At 38.5% G+C, this 19580-nt stretch overlaps 1 protein-coding gene across 2 annotated transcripts in view; it reads right to left on the bottom strand.

Annotated features, from left to right (window-relative positions):
- Positions 1-15019, bottom strand: part of itpkb (inositol-trisphosphate 3-kinase B) — a 34796-nt gene extending 19777 nt beyond the window's left edge. Inside the window, exons 1-5 of one of the 2 annotated variants that reach the window (XM_059356372.1) lie at positions 14524-15019; positions 7495-7696; positions 6424-6589; positions 4912-5196; positions 3039-4031 (exon numbers count right to left, since the gene is read on the bottom strand). In XM_059356372.1, coding sequence (XP_059212355.1) covers positions 3039-4031; positions 4912-5196; positions 6424-6589; positions 7495-7541 — 1491 coding nt within the window. In that variant the 5' untranslated portion in view covers positions 7542-7696; positions 14524-15019. The remainder of the gene's footprint in view (positions 1-3038; positions 4032-4911; positions 5197-6423; positions 6590-7494; positions 7697-14523) is intronic. The other variant, XM_059356373.1, reaches the window with a different exon arrangement.
- Between the last annotated feature and the right edge of the window lie 4561 nt (positions 15020-19580).

Genomic DNA, 19580 nt, shown 5'->3' with positions numbered 1-19580 from the left:
TGTCTATATATGGCTCTGTTCGGATTCAAGCCTCTACCAGTTAAGCGTGTACACTCAAAAAATGAATCCAAAAGCTGATGACTGCAGCAAAGCAGTTGTGTTTATACAAGAAATGGAAATGTCATGCATACTTGGGCTAATGACCTAAAGGAGTACTGATTAATTAAAACTACTGTGCAGAGTGAATTCTGAATAGAACTATGAGAAATGTATTCTTTTACAGATTTCACCAAGCGTTCATCTATCTTTATCTGCAGCCATGTTATGTATATATAGCATTACCAGAGCTGCACTTATACATTTGTGTTATTTCCCAGAGAATGAATAATGTCCTCCAAGTGTTGTGTTTAATGTTATATGCCAAATAAAGTCAAGTCACGTATGCAATAAAGGGCCATGAGAAGAAGAGATAATGTCAGGGCAATATGGCTAATATAAAGCAAATCTTGTACATCTTTTCCTCTAATGCTCTCTCACTCTCTTTCGTCCTCTCTCAGTATCACTCCTCTTCTCTCTGTCCCTCTCCTCTTTCCTACACACCTCCCACACAAGCAAGCACGCTCTATGTGTTTCTGCATGTTCGCCTCTTGCATACATACACCAGGTTCCCTTCAGGAGCTTTGACAGGCTACAGACAAGAACATGAATAACCTGCATGTTTGACATCTTTGTGCTGGAATGGGGGGAAATCCAGACTTTTACTATAAACCTCCAGCAGGAGCTTCTGTTTCTTTCTCTCCCCAGACCAAGCAAAAAGCAATGTCCGGAAGTATGCAAAGAGCAATACAAACAGTATTCAAATCAATCAGCCAAATTCATTTAAGCAAATGGTTGGGAAGGAGAGCTGGAGCATTGGTTTAGGGATTAGTCATTTAAATAAAAATGCACGAGACTGCATCCATCATACATAAACTACAGTCTAATAAATCATAACAAGAATATTACATTTTGCCTGTTGCTGCTGTCTTTCATAATGAAAGCAAGCTTAGAAAATTAGGTTTGAATGATTAGCAGCAACAAAATATGTATGGAAATATGCATGTAGTATTGATTGCAGGGTGATGCAAATTCTCGCATGGTCAGTTTTGTGCACTCGCATGAGCGACACCGCTTCGCATTAAAACTCAAGATTGATACATGAAGTATAATTTTGCAGTATGATGCCGAAAAAGGGACAATTTTGGGATTGGCACATTGAAACACTGGTAAAATGAGTTATACAATCCTTCGTTAAATCGTGTTTCAAAGCAGAAGTGAAATGGCCCCGTGAACTCATCCTGGCTACAAATAAAAACACATCCACCCACCCACCTACACACACACATACCCAAACAGGCCTCAGCCTCCTCTTTGAACACCATCCAAATGCAGGCAAAAGCCTAAGTGTGTGTGACTGGCAAATTCTCCAGCTTTCCCTTTTTCTATCACCCGTGCTCACACACACACACACACACACACACACACACACACACACACACACACACACACACTACCGCTACACTAAAAAACAGCCCTACACGAACACACACACAGGTCGGGGCACAGAGCTAGCTTTGTTAGTGTGAATGTCAACCATTACTCAGGCAGACAGCTCTGGCCAATTTGACACAGGAGCACCCAGCAACATGCACGGACACATTCAAACACACAACACACACAAGCACTGACATACACATACAGTTTGAGACCCGAGATGAGACAAAACTCTTTTCCAGATTTGGTAAGATAACAAGAAAATGACAGGACTTTTCACATTTTCACAAATGCCAATGCTTCTGTGACATAAAAAATGCCCTACTTTCTGTTTTCCAATACATTTCCAATAGCTGAACTTGCTGTCAGAATGAAACAGTACAGCATAGCAGCTGAAAACTATGCCACATTTCCACTGCATGGTACAGCTCGGCTCTACTGAACTTAACTTGATCTTTATTGGTTTTCTATTGACAAAAGTTGTTGATAGTACCTTTTATTTTAGAGCTGAACCAATTTAGGGGTTGGTCGATATTATCAGCCAATATTGGCCTATTACAGCTATATCAGTGGTGACAGGTATCTGCGTAGTATATGTCAGATATGAAAACTTTGGAAAATAAAGCAGAGAAGGCACCAACACAAAAAGTGAGTTGACTTGAGTCCAGTCATTAGGCTTCATCCTCTGGGGACCCTGAATGTCATTACAAAGTTACATGATAATTCATCAGATAGTTATTTAACATCACTGTATCACCAGTCGGACAGCTTTTGGCTAAAATTCTGTCAAAATTGTACATTAATTATTAATATAAATGATTATATTATGCTTCCAATTAATTAAGTGGTGCAAAACTTAATGGGGGTAAGCAAAATAAATATAAGCTTTATCAACAAAAACCGGGACCATCACATTGTCCTTCACAATAAAATACAGTGCAGTGAAAATACAGACACTTTTAAAGGCTGTAAGATCGTGGCCCAAGTGTTGCCGAAGTTGTTACTACTTTATCTAATCAAGTCATGTTCTTGTTGTAATTAGGCAGGTAAATCTCCATGTACATAAATTAAATTTCACACATGGATTGTTAAATATGTATAAATCAAGTCTACTCACACTGGCGGTGGCAAAATGCCCACAAAACAGCTTAAAGTACGTCATTGCAGATGGTCCGGATAGGGTCAAAATTACCGAACAGAGTCCGACTGGTGAAATAGTTACTATAGATATGCAAGTCTGGACCAAAGTGGTGGCCCAACCAACAGACTGACGAACCAACATTTCCATTCCAGGTTGCCAGCACGCCGAACAATATTTAGTTATTCCAGTCAGTAAGACTTTCTCAGCACTTTCGGCTGCATTTTGGTAACTCAGATATCCCTCGACTTTCCAGGAAAATCTATTTCTCCGACTTTTCCCATGTGAATGTTATTTGGCAATCCCAGCAAACACAGTATCGAAAGGTCATGGCCATTCAAAACTACAAAAGGTCTACAGAATTGCAAGTAGGTTGTAGATACATGCACACACACGAGCAGGCACACTCTCACTTGGCTCTACTTACTGCTTTCTGTTGAGAAGTGAGAACTGCAGGGTTGAGAAGCTGCTCTCCTTTCTCTGTATCGCTGGAAATATCCTCCTCCGACTCTTCCCAAGACGAGGAGAAACCAGCCGAGGAGGCAGAGGAGGACGACAGTTTCCTGAGGGAGCGGGTGGAGGAGTTGGGCCCGGGGGCAGGGCTACCACCTGGGCTAGGGATGCAGCCTAGTCCCTGGTCAGAGCCAGGGCCTTCAGAAGATTGGGGCTGGCTTTCCAAACCGTGGTCAGTTATTATGACTGCAGGGATGGAGGGAGGGATGGAGGGAGAGTTGTTAGAGGTGTGATAGGAGTCCAGCAAACCAGGGGTGATCTCACTGCTTTGTCCTCGAGGACAAGCATCGGTTTCTGGGTTAACCTTCAACCTGTTTGCTTCCGTCTGGAGCTGCATCTCAGGACACAACCGGTCCTCTTTCTCATTCCTCATTTCTCTCTCTGTCCGTTCTCTTCCGTCTCCCAACATTTGATTATTTACTACCGCTCCTTTGTCTTTTTCTCCCTCCATTTCTGTCAGTCTTTCTCTCTCTTTTCTCTCTCTGTCCGTTCTTGCATCTGGGTTTAATGTCTCAAGGGAACCCTGATCAACAAATGGTCCGTCTAAACAGGGAGTTTGCATTGTTGTGTCTGAATGCCGGCCATTTTGACCAATCAGTGTCTTGTTCTCTGTGTTTGTTTTAGTAGCACTGTTGTCCTTCTCGTCTTCTTTCCTTCCTTCTTCTCTCCTTTCTATTTCCATAGATTCTTCCTCCCTTTCTTTTCCATTTTGGACAACTGAGGGAACTTTGCTCTCCTGCAGATGGGTCATTGGACATTCAGTGGCTGTGTTTTGTTGGCTGGGTTTAGAGGGGGTTTGGCTAGTGGATCGTCTTGGGGAGCGAGGGCTGCGTTGGAGCTCGGTGTTAAGCACTTGGGCACGAATTCCGGAAATGTGGGCCTCGAAAATGCCCACTTTTCCCCTGACCTGAAAGACACAAAGAAAAGGCAGCTACAGTTTGGTTTCCTTGGTCTAACTGTAGACAAGTTCACTTTCATGCATTTTTTCACATTTGGGTTAAGTGCTTATCAGCTCACAGGTGCAGTGGTATCAGCAAGACCTTTGCTAATGTGAGATAAGAAGATAAACTGACATGACAAAAAAAAGGAAAAATGTCGTCTTAAAATACTACCAATATTAAAAAGAAAACGAAAAAAGATCCTCGACTCGAGTTTTCCCATATTTGGCATTAACAATTGAACTGAAAAATGAAGTGTTGGCAAGATACAAATTCAATGTGTGACTGTCTGCGGTCTGCAGAGTACAAATGTGGGTTGACTTTCAATAAATACAAGAAGGAGAAAGAGTACAAATATGAAACCAAATGGATAGCACAGTATTGTAATGCACTACACTAAATATGGATCATCAAATTTGTTTGTTTTAATGTAATCAAGGTCTATCTCTAGTTAAATAATGCATTTTGATTTCCATTTTAAAGCATGCAAGTGCGAATCAGTCTTTAAAATGAAATATCAAAATGTGTCTGAATGACAACAATGATCGGCCCAAGACTTGTGTGATTTCCCCTCATTTCCTTTTTCTCTGCTCAGCTTTCAAAGCTTGAGAGACTCTGGCATGTCGGTCTCACTGAAGCAGGTGAGTAGTTCTTACTGGCATTGTTCTGACTTGCCCAACAAATCAAAATGCAGTAGTAAATTCTTCAGAGTTTGAATACATAGCTCTAAATTGCATTCCTAGATAAAGACAGAGAGAGATGGATGTGGCGGCAGACAGAGGCAAAAATGACACAGAAGAAAACAGAGACACAGTTAAATAGACAAAGAAGAGAGACGTGTAAAATCACCTCAACGTTCTGCAGCTCTCTGTGTATCTGCAGCTGCTGTGCCTGGCGTCTCCTGTCCTCTCGCCTCTCTCCTCCTCCCGTCTCTCCTCCCCTCTCCTCCTGCCCTTCTCCTTCCCCTCTCTCCTCACAGCCGGGCGAGCTCAGTCGTCGGACACGCTGGCCCACATTGACTCCTAGGAGCTCTGGGCTGCGCGGGGAGGGGGATCGAGCGCGAGGGGTAGGGCTGGGGGAGAGCGAGGACGAAGGGGGAAAGACAAAGGTTCGACCCAGGGCTCGAGGGCTTGTCTAGGAACATACACACAGGACGAGATCAGGGGGCCTTCGAAAATCGGATCGTTGAAGTAAATATACTGATTGAAAGAAAGTTTTTTGCCAAAATACTGCAAAAACCAATCAAAGCAAAAACATTAACTTTAATGTCCTTTCCTTTATTTTTCTAGTTATTTCTGTACTTTCTTTAGAGTTTCAAAAATTTAGATTTTGGGATCTTTTTTCATTATATACCGTGAAAGTATCAAAAACGGTCAATTTCACAGATAAATATAAATAGCCCGTATTCAGAAACTGTGCCTTTAAATGAGCTGCTAGAACTTCCCTAAGGTTGTGATGTCTTATATATACTATTTAAAGGTAGGAAGTGCAGCTACAGTCGTTCCCTGGCTGCAATGACGGTGCAGAGACGGCGAGAGCGCAGATGTGAAAGACCCAAAAACACTGACTGTTTTTCAAACAGAAGGTGAAACAGGTATATTCAGACAGACAGTATGACAAAAATAATGTCTTGAACACTTTGAACATTTTAACATGTAAACATGTTCTATTAACCTAAAAATGACCATAAAATGTTCTCTTTAAAGCGTGGTTATGTAACTGCAGCCACAAGAGGAAGTTACAGCATCACAAAAAATGCTAAAATGTAGTAAAAAAAAAATAGCACAACTAAACAAGAGATGTACTGACTCACTAACAGTAAGTTACACAACAATATCATTCAATATTATTCATTAAATGTGTGTTACCTTTGGATTCATTCTAAGATAGATCATTATGCTCTACAAAGAACTCCACCACTGTAGTGTTGCCATCTGTTTGTTGTTAAATTCTCACTGACTCAATTTCCATTGCTTGTCCATAAATCACGTAACAGTTTAGGTCAGATCTCCTGCCTCAGTATAAATCTTGCAGACCTCTTAGGTCAGCTGGTTCAGAGTCAAAACTAAATATGGTGAGGCTGCATTTAGCCTCAATGCTGTCAAATGTGGAACAAATTTCCAGAAGAGCTAAGACTTGAGACAATGACAATTGAGACTATGTTCAAATCTAAGGTTGTTTTCAAATAATTTTCCTTGTGTAGTTGTTTATTTTACCTATTATTAATCATTCTATGTATTTTTGCTTGCTTTGCTGTGATTTTATAATTTCTGTTGGTGTTTTTTACCTGTGTAATCTGTAAACAGAAACGCATAAATAGTGTTTTTAGTTCTCTCAGGTTGGATGTAGCAACTAAGTTACCTTTGGGCTGGTTGGGCCGTAGGGGCCTCCACCCGGCGCTCCTCCGCCCAGTAACTGACAGTAGGTGCTCCGATCTGGAACCGGCAGCACAGGTCGACCGACTGGACTGGTTCTAGTTCGAGAGGTGGTGCTAGAGGAGCCTGGCTGTGTGTGAAACTGATTACTGCTGCGGAGAAGAGAGGAGAGGAGAGGAGAGGAGAGGAGAGGAGAGGAGAGGAGAGGAGAGGAGAGGAGAGGAGAACTATCAGCGCTACATTTTATTGCCTCTTTACAGATTAAATGCACGCAGAAATATCATACTGTAGTAGTTTATACATTAAAAACTAAAATGTTAGTATCACATAATAAAACAACAAGTTTATATAGAATATATTGGAGCAACTTTTGCATTGTCTGGCAAAATGTAAGCATTTTCCCGGTAACATTTTTAATTTTCTCTGGCAAAACATTATTAATTCACATAACACATAACAAGGCAATAACTTAGCATAATGTTAAAACATAAAAGTCATGTTTGAATGGGGGAATGTGTGCTAAGAACAGATACACTGAGGAATGTGGCTCACACTACTTTACAGCAGAAAATACTTCTGGGGAGAAAGAAAAAGTATCAATCTTTTTTTTTTTTTTTACCCATCCATTGTTTTCTCCCTCATGTCCCCTTAGGGTTTCCAAATGCCTACCTATTAGGACAGGGAAGTAATGATAAGGGTAACCTGTAATCTGATTACAACAAATCAACCATAACATCACACATTCACAGCCTGAGGCTCCAAAAGTTAAAATTTCAGATAAAAGGGAGATATTGCTTGCTAAATATAGGGACAATATGTTATTCTAAATTATCAACATGTTGGGCAGCAGGATGGTTTTTTATTGTTCTGCAATGTATTATAAATTAAAAGTAATCAATCTGGTCTAACAGGTTCTCACCTGCAACACCCAATACTGACCAAACATGTTTTTTTATGTAGGCATTTCCTCTACAACTCACAGAGAAAATGGTGTAGTCCTAAAACTAAAAAAACAAATGTGACATAAAAAAAAAAAACAATAAAAGAAATCACTGACCTGTTCATGACTCCAAGGCCGTTGAGGTTTAGGGCAGACGCTGCCATCCCCGCGGCCAGGCCAGGGGCTTTGAGTGCTGGGTACACATCTGACAATCTCCCCTGGAGCTGCAGGGAGGTGTGGAGAACAGCTTTCAGTGTTTCCTCTGCATTCAGTCAGCAGCAGCAGCAGCTCCACACTGCGAGAAAATCTGCACCCGCCACTGAAAAAGAAAAAGGAAAGTTCATTTCACTGTGTCAAAACATTCTTTTTATTAAAAACCAAAGGGCAAGTATCAAAATGAGAAACATTCTTCTGGAAGAAAAATCTAAATAAAAGCTCTTTTTTCAAAAATGACAGACACTGGAAATTCAATTTTCCATTCCTGGAAAGCCATTCCTTACTGCGTCATGGACAAAGAATATTATTCATGTGGTCCTGTGGTTAACTCAAAATAAAAGATATCATTGTTTCAGCTGGGATTAAAATGAAAATAAAAGAGAAAGTGAAATTGAGGAGAGCAGAGAGAGAGAGAGATTTATATTGAAAGAAAGCTTGTTCCACTCACTGGAAACAATTTGCCTTTTCTCCTGTTAATGTTTCATAGGAGCTGAGATTTTTATAATGCTCATTTGAATTAAGCAGCAGTTTTATTACAATGTCAGTACAATTCTCCTCTCCAACTAAGCATCTAGTAAATCAACACAAGAATGTCTCTGCTCTTGTTTCACAGCTGTACCCAACTCGTCTTTGTTCTAAAAGGAGCAACAAGACGATGGCCAAAGTTCAGCCTGAACAAACTGTGACAATATTTTGCTTTCCTCGATCCTGGAGTACTGCAGTGTTTGTTTGAAATTTGCTTCAGTCTAAAAATAAAGTAACTTAAAGGTAACATTCTTTCAGGGAGAAAATGAGGGGGGCACTTGGAAAAGGGCAGAAAAGATGAAGATATAAAGAAACATGCAGAGAGGGAGAATGAGAAAGGGCAGGAGGTAGAGAAAGAGAGGCAAATACAGATAAAAAAAAAGTAGCAGCAGAAGTATACACAGAAGGAGCAGGAAAACTAGAGAGTTGGAAAAACACTGAAAAAAGGCAACAGTTCAGCTGTGGAACCTCCTTCACGCTGATAAAAAATGTGTAGAAACACCCAGAGTCACTGAACAAGCACTTCTCTTTCTGCAGCAAAAGACACAGTGTGTTCACTACAGCATGCTTTTGGTCAGATTATTTAAAGAAAGAGTGAGTAATTATTATGCCACAAGAGACTAATTTGCAACATTTAAGTACTTTTATTTTGAAAATGCGGTTGTTTTATGCTTGTAACAAGACAGAATCAAAAACATCTGAGTGTGTCTTGAGAACATTAGGTCACTAAAACCTCATTAACATTAACGAAAGTGAAAAATAATTTGGATCAGATTCACGTTTGTTAGATTTTTTCCGAAAAGTTGTGCACAGGAATTTATATGACATCCTGTGAAAAAATGACCAGTTGCTGTTACACATTAATGCAATCATTGTGAACAGTTTCATTTGATTTTGGCACCAAAACCTAAGGTGAAGGTTCAGATAAAATGACAGGGATGGAGTTATAAAAAAACTGCAGAACTACATATCTTCCAATAAGGCATTAACAGGATATGGTCTGCTGAATGAAAGCCAGGGTTTATTTGTTCCATCCAATGCCCTCCGACTAACCCCATAGGGACCTACGCAGTTTTTATACTAAGTCATACAAACCATTCATTAGAACAGCCTTAATATTTAATAGGTTCTTCTTTGGTCAATGCTTCCACTAAGTTTAATGAGAACTGGGCTTGTAGCTTTTTGTTGAAATCCTGCTTACAAACAGACAACTAAGCTGTCGATAGTCATTTAAGTTCACACTATGAACAAGAGCAACAGGTTGTAGGTTGTAGGTAGTAGGTAGTATCGCGTCCTGCTTAAAACAGGTAGTGACAACTGAAATAAACTATGTAAATGAGCTTCGCTGTGCAACAGGAGTTGACAACCGGTATTTGATGCACAGTGGTCAAACTGCGCAACACTTGCACAAACGTCCAATTTCCCAATGGCTGCTTTGCAGCTTGTACTTTAACTTGGACAAAAATCATTTGTAAGCTTAAAAATATAAACTGTAGTGAAGACCACAACTCCCGCACCTTGTATTTGATTCAGACAGATGATCCAGAGTTGGCTGACTTACAGTGTGCTTTGTGTTACATGAGAAAAAGCATGAACCAGACGGTTATTAATGTGTGCAGAATTATAAACAAGTCTAGACTACAGGCAAATAAAATGCTGTGTTATTGTCTAACAAGAATTGAAATGGGAAATGGGATGTGTATACTGCAGATTGTATATTTTCCCCCACCGTGCAAACACTTCTGTCTTGCAGAACGGTAAGAAAAACTAAACTGCAGCTCCATCATCTAGAAAGCAAATTCTTTCTCATGCAGGCTCTGAGGCTCATTCAAGCATACTGGTATTCTTGTCATGTGCTGAGCTGCCAAAACTGCCTTGGGATGTGTTTTGATTTGAGATAAGTTAAAACACTGGGTTGTGAACTACGGGGTAAACATGGGATTTCCTTGTTGGGGAGTGACGCAGTTAAAGAGAGGCAGGAAACAATCTTAATGGCTTGTCTCTCGAGTAGTTCACTAACCACCAGCGCAGCTTTTTTCACACTGTATAATCACTTCTTTCAGCTCACGAGAAGTTTCAGTGAACACAACATGATCAAGGCCTTTAGAGTAGATAAAGAGAGAGAAAGAGGGAGGAGAGGAGACAGTGCAGGGGACAGGGACCCAGAGAGAAAGACAGAAGAGCGAGAAAGAGAGGTGTTTACAGGCTATTTTGGTTCGGTTGTCTTTTCTGAATCTTTCATGCAGAAGTAGTGGATTAACTGTCAGTAAAATGGCTCAGTAGCTGTAATAAAGCAGCACTGTGCACAGGGAACCATTTTCACACTGCTTGTTGCACATGGTCAGCTGTAACACTTTGTATTTGCTCTTAAGGGCAGCTTGGACTCTTTTTGGATTTCAAAGTATTAAAAGGTACAAAAAATGTTTTACAGCCTGAGCTGATTCAACTCTTAGCTGTATGTATCGAGCATTTTAAGTTGCTTCGCTAGAGAAAAAGCCTCAATAAAAGGACAAAAGCAGAGGAAATCCACTGTACCTTGACCATCTTAAAAACAAGTTAGAGGATGTATGATTTTGGAAATGTCACATACACTGATATTTTCCTAATCATTTTGGCTGATTGCCAATGCTGATACCGATATGTGTACATGTTTTTTTCCACCTGATTGGAGAGAACATCAAACCGTTCCTGTAGTGGAATTGACATCAAGCCTACTGTTATTGTGACGGCCCACTGGCAGATGCAGACAAAAAATACAAGGGTCTTCAAAATGTATACATTCACAGGGCAAAATAAGAAAACGACAGGTGCATCTCAATAAATTAGAATATGATGGAAAAGTAAATTTCCATAGTTCAAGTCAAATAGCCCCAACCAAGTATTGAGTGCATATAGATGGACATACTTTTCAGAGGCCAACATTTCCATATTAAACATACTTTTTAAAATTGGTCTTTTGTAATATTACATTTTTTTGAGACACTGAATTTGAGGGCTCCATTAAATGTAAGCCATAATCATTATACTTAGAAGAAATGAAATAAATTAAGATATGACATGTTGCATTCTGAGTGTAATGGATCTATATAATCTGTTATTTCCACTTTTTGAATTTAATACTGACATAAACTTTTCTATGATATTCTAATTTATTGAGATGCACTTGTACTTTAACTTAATTCCTTGTAAAACATGCCATATTTATTTTTTGTTTACGACTGATACCTTAAGCTCTGAGACGGTCACGGCTCTTTTAAAAAAAAAATGTAATCAAAGGACTGCTAACCATTTCTATTTCATTTTAAAGCCTTTATCTGTTGACACAGATGACGTGCAGATATCAGTTTTTCATCCTTGACAACTGCAGTATATATATCACGCGAGGAAACATTTAGCCAAAAGAAAAAAGAAAGCCATTACACAATACGTATTTTGTCTCCTCAATTCAACTCGAACACCCACTTGACTCCACCTGCCTTAGAGATAATACTGTCCAGAAACACACACACAAAATATGTATCCAAGAGTACTATGTTGACTTTAAGATATCATATTAGTACTGCAGCCATGAAGCAGTTGTATTGTGCATTAAAAAGCATTAAGCACTCTAAAATGTGAAAAACAAACGCTAGCTGTAATGAGTCTGATATGTAAACTACCTCCGAATGCTGTCTGTGTTTCAGCGCAGCCTAATGTCAGATTGAGTGGGACTGCATGAGTATCCAAACTGTCCTCTTGCCCACACAAGTGGGCAATAAACCCACATAGAGTGAAAGCAACTTAGCTGAGAAAAAGTTTTAAAGATGCTGATGCGGAGTGTTTCTTGCAGTTGAAAAGCAGATGGCATGTTAGGGCCATATGACAATAAAAAAACACTGGAACAATATCAATTTGTCTACTGTCAGATATTTTCCAATGCTGTTAAAACTGTTTCAAACCATTTAGATCACTGTGGGTAAACTTACACATCAATGAGGACTAATGTGATGTAACTTCATTTGTCAGGTATTTAACTCATCAGATTAGCAAGAAAAAAACCCACATTTCTATTTGTAATTTATCCTCAATGGTATTTCTAGGAACTTTACTATATCACAATATTTATCAATCTTAGCCAGTGTATCAATTTAAATTACAATACCATAATATATACACTCCTACTCAAAGCAGAGAACCTTAAAATGTAATCGTTACAGAAGGGAAACGGCCTCAAGAGGGCCCTGAAGGGAACATAAGCATAATAAAAAATAACAAGAATTGATCAAAAAATGAGTCAATTAATCAATAACAGGGTTCCTACACCTTTCACTTGCACTTTCAAGGTGCATTTTCAAGCTTTTCCAGCACCTTACAGCTGTGGTAAATAACGCATTTATATCTAGAAGCCACATTCATTACAACTGTACTGCCATCAAGTTTACTGATATATTTTATTAATATCAGCACTGAGGTTAGAGTTAGTGATAGTGTTGTAGATTGTATTGAGACATGTTCAATTAGGCTCTCTGTGACTTATGTAATTTCTTTATCTTTACCTAACTATTCAGTCAGATAGTGATATATTATGCAAGTAATGAGCTTACATTACCATTTTAAGTTTCAGTTACATTATTCAAAATCAGAGCACTTTTTAAACCGTGATAAAACCACATTAAATTAGTGTGATTATGGATAACTAGTCTTTGTGGAAAATGCAGATTTGGATCTTGTCAGATTCATATTGCTTTTTTATATATGTGTTTTAATTCACACCAATTACAAACGATACTCAATACTATATAGTTATGTTTTTTTTTGTTTTTATTTTGTGTCTCTCAGTAAATGCAGCTATCTTAACATATGGAAGTTGAATGAAGATAGAGTTAAAAATAAATACAAATATTGTGTGGGATAAGGAAAAATTCAAGTGATTTCAAGAATGTCCAGCCCCCGTATAAATCCTGGAATAGTCGATTGACAGAAAATGAATCAGCAACTATTCTGATAATTGAATATTCTTTCAGATATTTTTAAGCATTAAATTGACAGCTCCATCTTCTCCAACATAAGGACTTACTGGGTTTTTCTTCTTCTTCCTTCCTTCTTCCTTCTCTTATATCAATGTTAACTGAATGTCTTTAAGTTTTGGCCAAAATAAGCTGACATTTAGAAAAATGCGATGACCAGTTTCCTACGTACAATTTATAGACCAAGCAACTAATCAATAAATGTTGAAAAAAAATCGTCAGACTAATCAATAATGAAAATAATCATAAATTGCAGTCCTGGAAAGAACCTCTCCGTTTAATTAACCAATGCAAATAAAATGCAAGTGCTGGGTTTCAATCTATAGTCTCCTGCAGCTGTCTTTTTTTTTTAAGTAAACAGTGATGCACAAAGCATTCAGCTTAGCCGAAGAGTAAATTTGTACAAAACAATTTAATTGGGTGTCAGTGTTTGAGTTTCAGTTCTTCAGCACGAATAACTTATGTAACATTCAGTTGATGAAAACTAAACATAAATAGATGCTGTAAGGTTATTCAAATTATCTGGCTTGATCCATAGGTTCACTTTTGGATTCAGATTCCAAAAAATCCTGTCCAGCTCCAACCTTATTTCAGGTTGAAAATAAATAAACAGTATTACATAGTGCTGTATATCATTGGAAAGCAGCTGCTATTTAAAAAATTAGTGCATCTGTGATCACAAAACATACATTAAGAGGTACCTTTAAGACATTTTAAGTACTGTAGATACATTTGTAATTAAACATAAGGTTTAAATTGTTTTAAAACTACACAAATAGTTTGGTTTCCCCATCTCCCCACATACTGAACGGATGACTAGGCCTATAATCCTGCAAGCTTTCACTGATACATCTACATCCACACTACAGGTGGTGGTATTAAACCTCTGAAGTCCTGTAGATTTTGGTTCAAATTTGTCAACTTCCTAGGCATTCATTTCTGTCTCTGTTTAGCATATTTCAGTCTGTCCTTACATCACATGCATGGCTCCTTTTTCTCGACACAAACTTGGCTATCAATCAGATTTTTCATTTTATTTTAATTAACAAAGTATAAAGTTTTTTCTTTTACCACAGCAGAAAAAATAATAAATAATAAAACTACAAAACAGTCTATTTGCATGTAAATTAAAAATGGTAATAGTTTTCATTGTAGAAAGAAAATTCACATTTTAAAAATGGTCTAGAAACATAAATTGCACACTGTGAAAGCTATGATTGCACTTTAAACTGGCTTTCTCAGCTTGTCTACATATCATATATAAATAAAGCTATTACTGTAAATAAAACATGTGTATTTTCAATAAATAGATGGACTCCAGAGGGTTAAAGTGTAATAAACAATAATAAGCTCCTCAGGTGGAGGTCCTGACATGACAGCAGGCCCCGTGTTATCTTACCTCAGCGATGTCCCGTCCTCTCCAAGGCTTTTATTGGTCTCTGAGTATTACAGCCAGACACCAGCAGCTATAAACCAAGGATGAGTCTTCTCAGTCTGACACTGAACACAAAACATACAGAGAAACGGCTCCTCGCGCACTAAAACAACTTATTTTCTGCTCCTCTTCTGGTGTTTGTGTGTGTGTTTTTTGGTTTCTTCCATAAACGAACTTCTTCGACGCTGCCGGCGGTGCTTTTTCTTCGCTTCTTCACCTTTTCACCAAGAAATCCTCCTCCACAGAAGAAGCAGAAGATTTCAAAATGTCTTTTCTCTCCCACGAGTGTTTTCTCTCGAGTTATTTCAGGGAGAAAACTTAAAAAGCAGTTCGTACCGACCCCAGTGAAATCCTCTCACGGTTTGCTCTCAGGATAGATACATAGTTTCTGGGGAGGTTTCTGTTGTCATGCGTGCTGCTCGACTCGTAGTAAAGCGCTGTTTGTCTGTGAGTTTGAAGCCGGAAGCGACAAGACAGCCTCTCTCTCTCTCTCTCTCTCTCTCTCTCTCTCTCTCTCTCTCTCTCTCTCTCTCTCGGTTCACTGAGAGAAGAGAGAAACTGAAAAGCTGTGCGCGCGCTGGCTCGGAGTCGCCAGTTTGTACGCGCACGTGCAGTGCGGGGAAGCCCTCAGATAAAGTGTGCGTGCACACAAGCGCGTGAGGTAACTTAATCAGAAGCAACAACACCCAGTTAAATATTACTTAAATGGTGGAAAAATAATCATTTAGCTCAGTAAAAGTACTAATACCACACAACAGAGATCCCAGTGGCGGACTCAGACAGTTTGAAGGGCAGGGGCGAAAAAATGGTGCCCCACCAACGCGCAAAAAGTTATGATGAAATAGTCCTCATCCTTGATTACGATTAGCATTAAGTTAAAAGGAGATCCAGATCAAAGTAATTAATGATATGGTACTGATAATTAAAACCATCAAACCAAACCATGTAGGGGGGTCCAGGGCCAAAATTGTACATTTTTAAGTTAACACCCTATCACTTGAGGAAAATTGGGCCCTTCTCACAAATTAATTCAAATCTTATAATCCTATTCTAATCTCTGCAGATAATTGGCCCCATGTTTATTTTATTTGCTTATTTCAGAGATTTATTTAAGATTATACCTCATTATTGTTGCATTGATGTTTAAATAAACTACAAAATTATAATACATAATTAAAATTGGGATGACCAACTCGGATGAGATGTGTTTCCTCTCAGCTCTGAAATACACAAAATTCCTCATGTTTCTGGGAAGTTTCAGTATGACTGTGTGACGTTGTGTAGAGTACAAAAGAATGAAAACACACACACACACACACACACACACACACACAAAACCCAACACACATCTGGTGGTCTACCAATTGAGCAAAACAAGGCCCTTTTTACAAATTAATTAAAATATTCTAATCTTGTTGTAATCTCTGCAGAAAAAAATGGTCCCTGTCAGTGTGTTACAGGCACATGAAAGCACTTTTTGATGCTAATACTACTGTTATAATAATAAAAGAATGTACTTCTTAAGTAAGAGTTTGAATGCAGGCTTTTTCATAATAGTGTGCACTGGGCCTTATGCCACAGCCTACAATGGTTATCCCCCATTGTAAAGCTTACAGTCTTAACAAGAAGTAAAATCATCACACTTGTGTGGGTGAATTAAGGTGTGTATGAGGCCCTGTCTTGCTAAGGGGCCCTGTGTCAAAATCCTGTTTTAATAGCTTCATTATCCCATTTAATGATATGATTATATTCTGCATATTGCATAAATGAATGTCTTTGATGAGCATGTGTGTATAAGGAAGACAAACAAATAATGAAAGAAAATATACAATGGAATGAGTTATCAAATCAGTTATGTTCCTGTGTGTGTTTGTGTCCACATGTAAGTGAAAGAATATCTGTACTTTTTGTTTGTACGGGTGGAAAATGTTTGGGAAGGCCACATAAAAGGACTTTGGCCCTAAAGAGGTCCTGGTAAGGCTGTTTTATCAGGGGTGGAGAAATGTTGACCACAGGTGTGGATGTAGACTCTGATTCATAAACACTTAAGGAAGGGCACACCTCAGCAGCACTGTGTACTGTAGATATGTGTGAAGATGATTGGTGTCATGGTTCACATTTTTTAAAGGATGATCAATAAGCATCCTTCTTTTATTGGGAAATCACACTGAAATCTCTCTGGAGGGACTACAGAAGATACTTAAAATCCAGAATCAACCCAGGATACTAGAGGACATTTCCACTTGAGACAGGAAACACTCAAGTCAAGTTTGTCTGAGACGTGTGGGGGCAGAGTCTGGACAACAGGTGGCTCCTTCTCCACTTCTGAAATAAGTTGGAATCAAACTGACACAAAACTAAAACTAAATATCCTCCAGCTGAAATATACTGAACAATTATATAGACATGTTTGCCGTTGGTGTTGCAGCTGTCATTGTGAAACTGAAATCAAACTGAAAGTGATAGGAACCTAAAGAGAAGTTTAATTTTCAATAGAAAAAGTCATTTAAAGATGTCAGTTCAAATAGATCAGAGTTATAATACATAACTTTTTTTATATATGTGCTGTATGACAGGAAAGGGTTACACATCACATACTGATGTAACTGGGTGGTGTTATTACATATAAAGTTATAATCAGTAATAATTCATTATAATTATCCAAATATTTGTTCATTAACAGCATTAACGTTGTTAAGATTTTATTTATCTTATTTTGGGATGTCCTTCTTTATTATTTCTTTATTTTGAGATGCGTTTCCTCTCAGCTCTTTTGGTATGAAATTCCTCACATTTTCCTGAGAAGTTACAGTATGACTGTGTGACTGTGTAGAGTGCAAATGAATGAAAAAACAACCAGTGGTTTACCACTTGAGAAAAACAAAGCTCTTCTCACAGACAAATGAATTCAAATCTTTATTCCTAAATAAAGACCTGATTTCTTCCCAACATATATCAAGATTATATTTAAAGTGAAGTGAAAGTGAAGCTGAGCTGTTATCATTTCACTGTCATGGATTCAGAAGATGAGACTCTGGTGATGCAGAGAGGCGCTGCTGCCCTCTAGTGGTCTCTCAGTGTTATAGATCACAGACTGTGTGAAACACTTACACTGGACAGAGCCTATATAGACAGTGGAGTTAAAAAGTAGGAAATAATATTGTGTGTGTGTGTGTGTGTGTGTGTGTGTGTGTGTGTGTGTGTGTGTGTGTGTGTGTGTGTGTGTGTGTGTATATAAACCACGATATGGAGACAACGATCTAAAACTGTAATAATTAAATTGGAGATAAAGTAACTAGAGAATGATGTCAGTATACATTTTACCACAGCTTGGACTGCATTTAATATGTTTTTTGTCTTAACAGCTAGAACAAGGACTACTGAAAAAATTTTGCACACTTTTTAAAAATGATATATGTTTATCTTTCAAATAAAGGGTTCAAAACAAAAGTTGCATGAATTAAACAACAGATTGACTGAAATGGGTGTGTAAATTCATGCCTTGTCATATTATGAGAAAAAAAGGTCTAAACCAGACTGTATACATAAAAAACTAAGTCTAAACTTTCCGCACGGACATGATAAAAGTGACGCACGCGCGAACAGAAACGAGATGGAACAGACTTTTGGGATTTTGTTTCCGTCCGTCTGGAATTATTTGACACACAGCTAAAGTTAGCTCGACAGTTAGCCTTCCCCAGAGCAGGCTAGTTCAGTGATGTAAGTTACCATGGTTACTGAGCGGGGAGTCACATAAGCCTCTTTGATGGAACGCATCTCTCACTTAAATTATCATAATAAGCCAGGCTTTTCCTTAATCCACGTTTGTGGAACACCCCTCCGGGCAGCAGGAGACCCACAAGTCACCTGCAGATAAAAATTACTGTTTTGGTCAATGGAGACTGGTAGTTTAAGAGAGCACATGTGGATATAATGGTGTATATATTTCCCCATCATTTAGAGCCATCTGACAGCAAGATAAAGCAGCAAAAAGTATTCCCAATAATAGCTTACCGTTTGGTGAGCGAGCTATTTTTTTAGGTGGCTCAATACATTTTATTGCAGCTGCTTTTCTGAACCAACGGTGTGCCATTGATGCGGTTTGTAGAAATTGAGTCAATTAAGTAGTTAAATAAGCTCATGTATGTGATGAGGCCACTTGTTGAGGTCATTCTCCCAGCCCTTAATAGCATTAGGCAGAGGTATGATCAAGTGTAACAGTTAATGTGTTCACATTTTATTTCCCATATTCTATTTTTATGTTACCATGGAAGATGACACTTCCAATTAAGCCAGAAGTCCATTTGTTACACAATGTCTCATAGGGGTTAGGCATAAGGTGATTGAGAGGTTGTTATTTTTTTAATAACCATATTAACATATTGTGTATACCATATCTTAACTACCATATATGTTTGCCATGACAATGATTTTCTTTAACCATAAACATAATGTAGTTGCCATGTGCAGATATTGTAGAAAGCAAGAATAATAATAAATAAAAAAAAACCTTGACAATTGGCGAAAAAAATAACACAATCCAAAGTTTTGGAGATCATTCCAATAGCAATGTTTGAATGTTGCCCGGCTGATGTTAGTGTCGGACTCTTCAGGGGTTCAGGGGAATCATCTATCAACCAAAGATGATTCTACTGATGTTGACTGAAAAAAATGTATCATAGAACTTTGTGGCCCTCAGGTCTTCACATCATGAACTTTACATTTTGAAGTAAAGTTAGAATTGTCCCACCACATTTATCCAAATTAAATTAATACGGATGAACCTGAGCCGCTTCGAGTGATGGCTGAACTCGTTTTACAAGTATTTTCTCTTCATCCCAGCTGGCCTCCGCTTAGACATGTGAGTAGTGACCTTTAATTTACCTCCACTCTGCCACCTGGCTATTTTTTTTTTTTTTTTTACTTCAGACAGGATTGGTTGCACTCCACCCACTTCATTCCAGCTAACCCTGCTGTTGAACTCTCTCAGCATCCCAGATATTACCTGCTTGTCAGCAGAC

This window comes from Centropristis striata, chromosome 18 (genome assembly GCF_030273125.1).
Source record: "Centropristis striata isolate RG_2023a ecotype Rhode Island chromosome 18, C.striata_1.0, whole genome shotgun sequence".
NCBI lineage: Eukaryota > Metazoa > Chordata > Actinopteri > Perciformes > Serranidae > Centropristis > Centropristis striata.
This window is presented reverse-complemented; position numbering and strand designations above follow the sequence as displayed.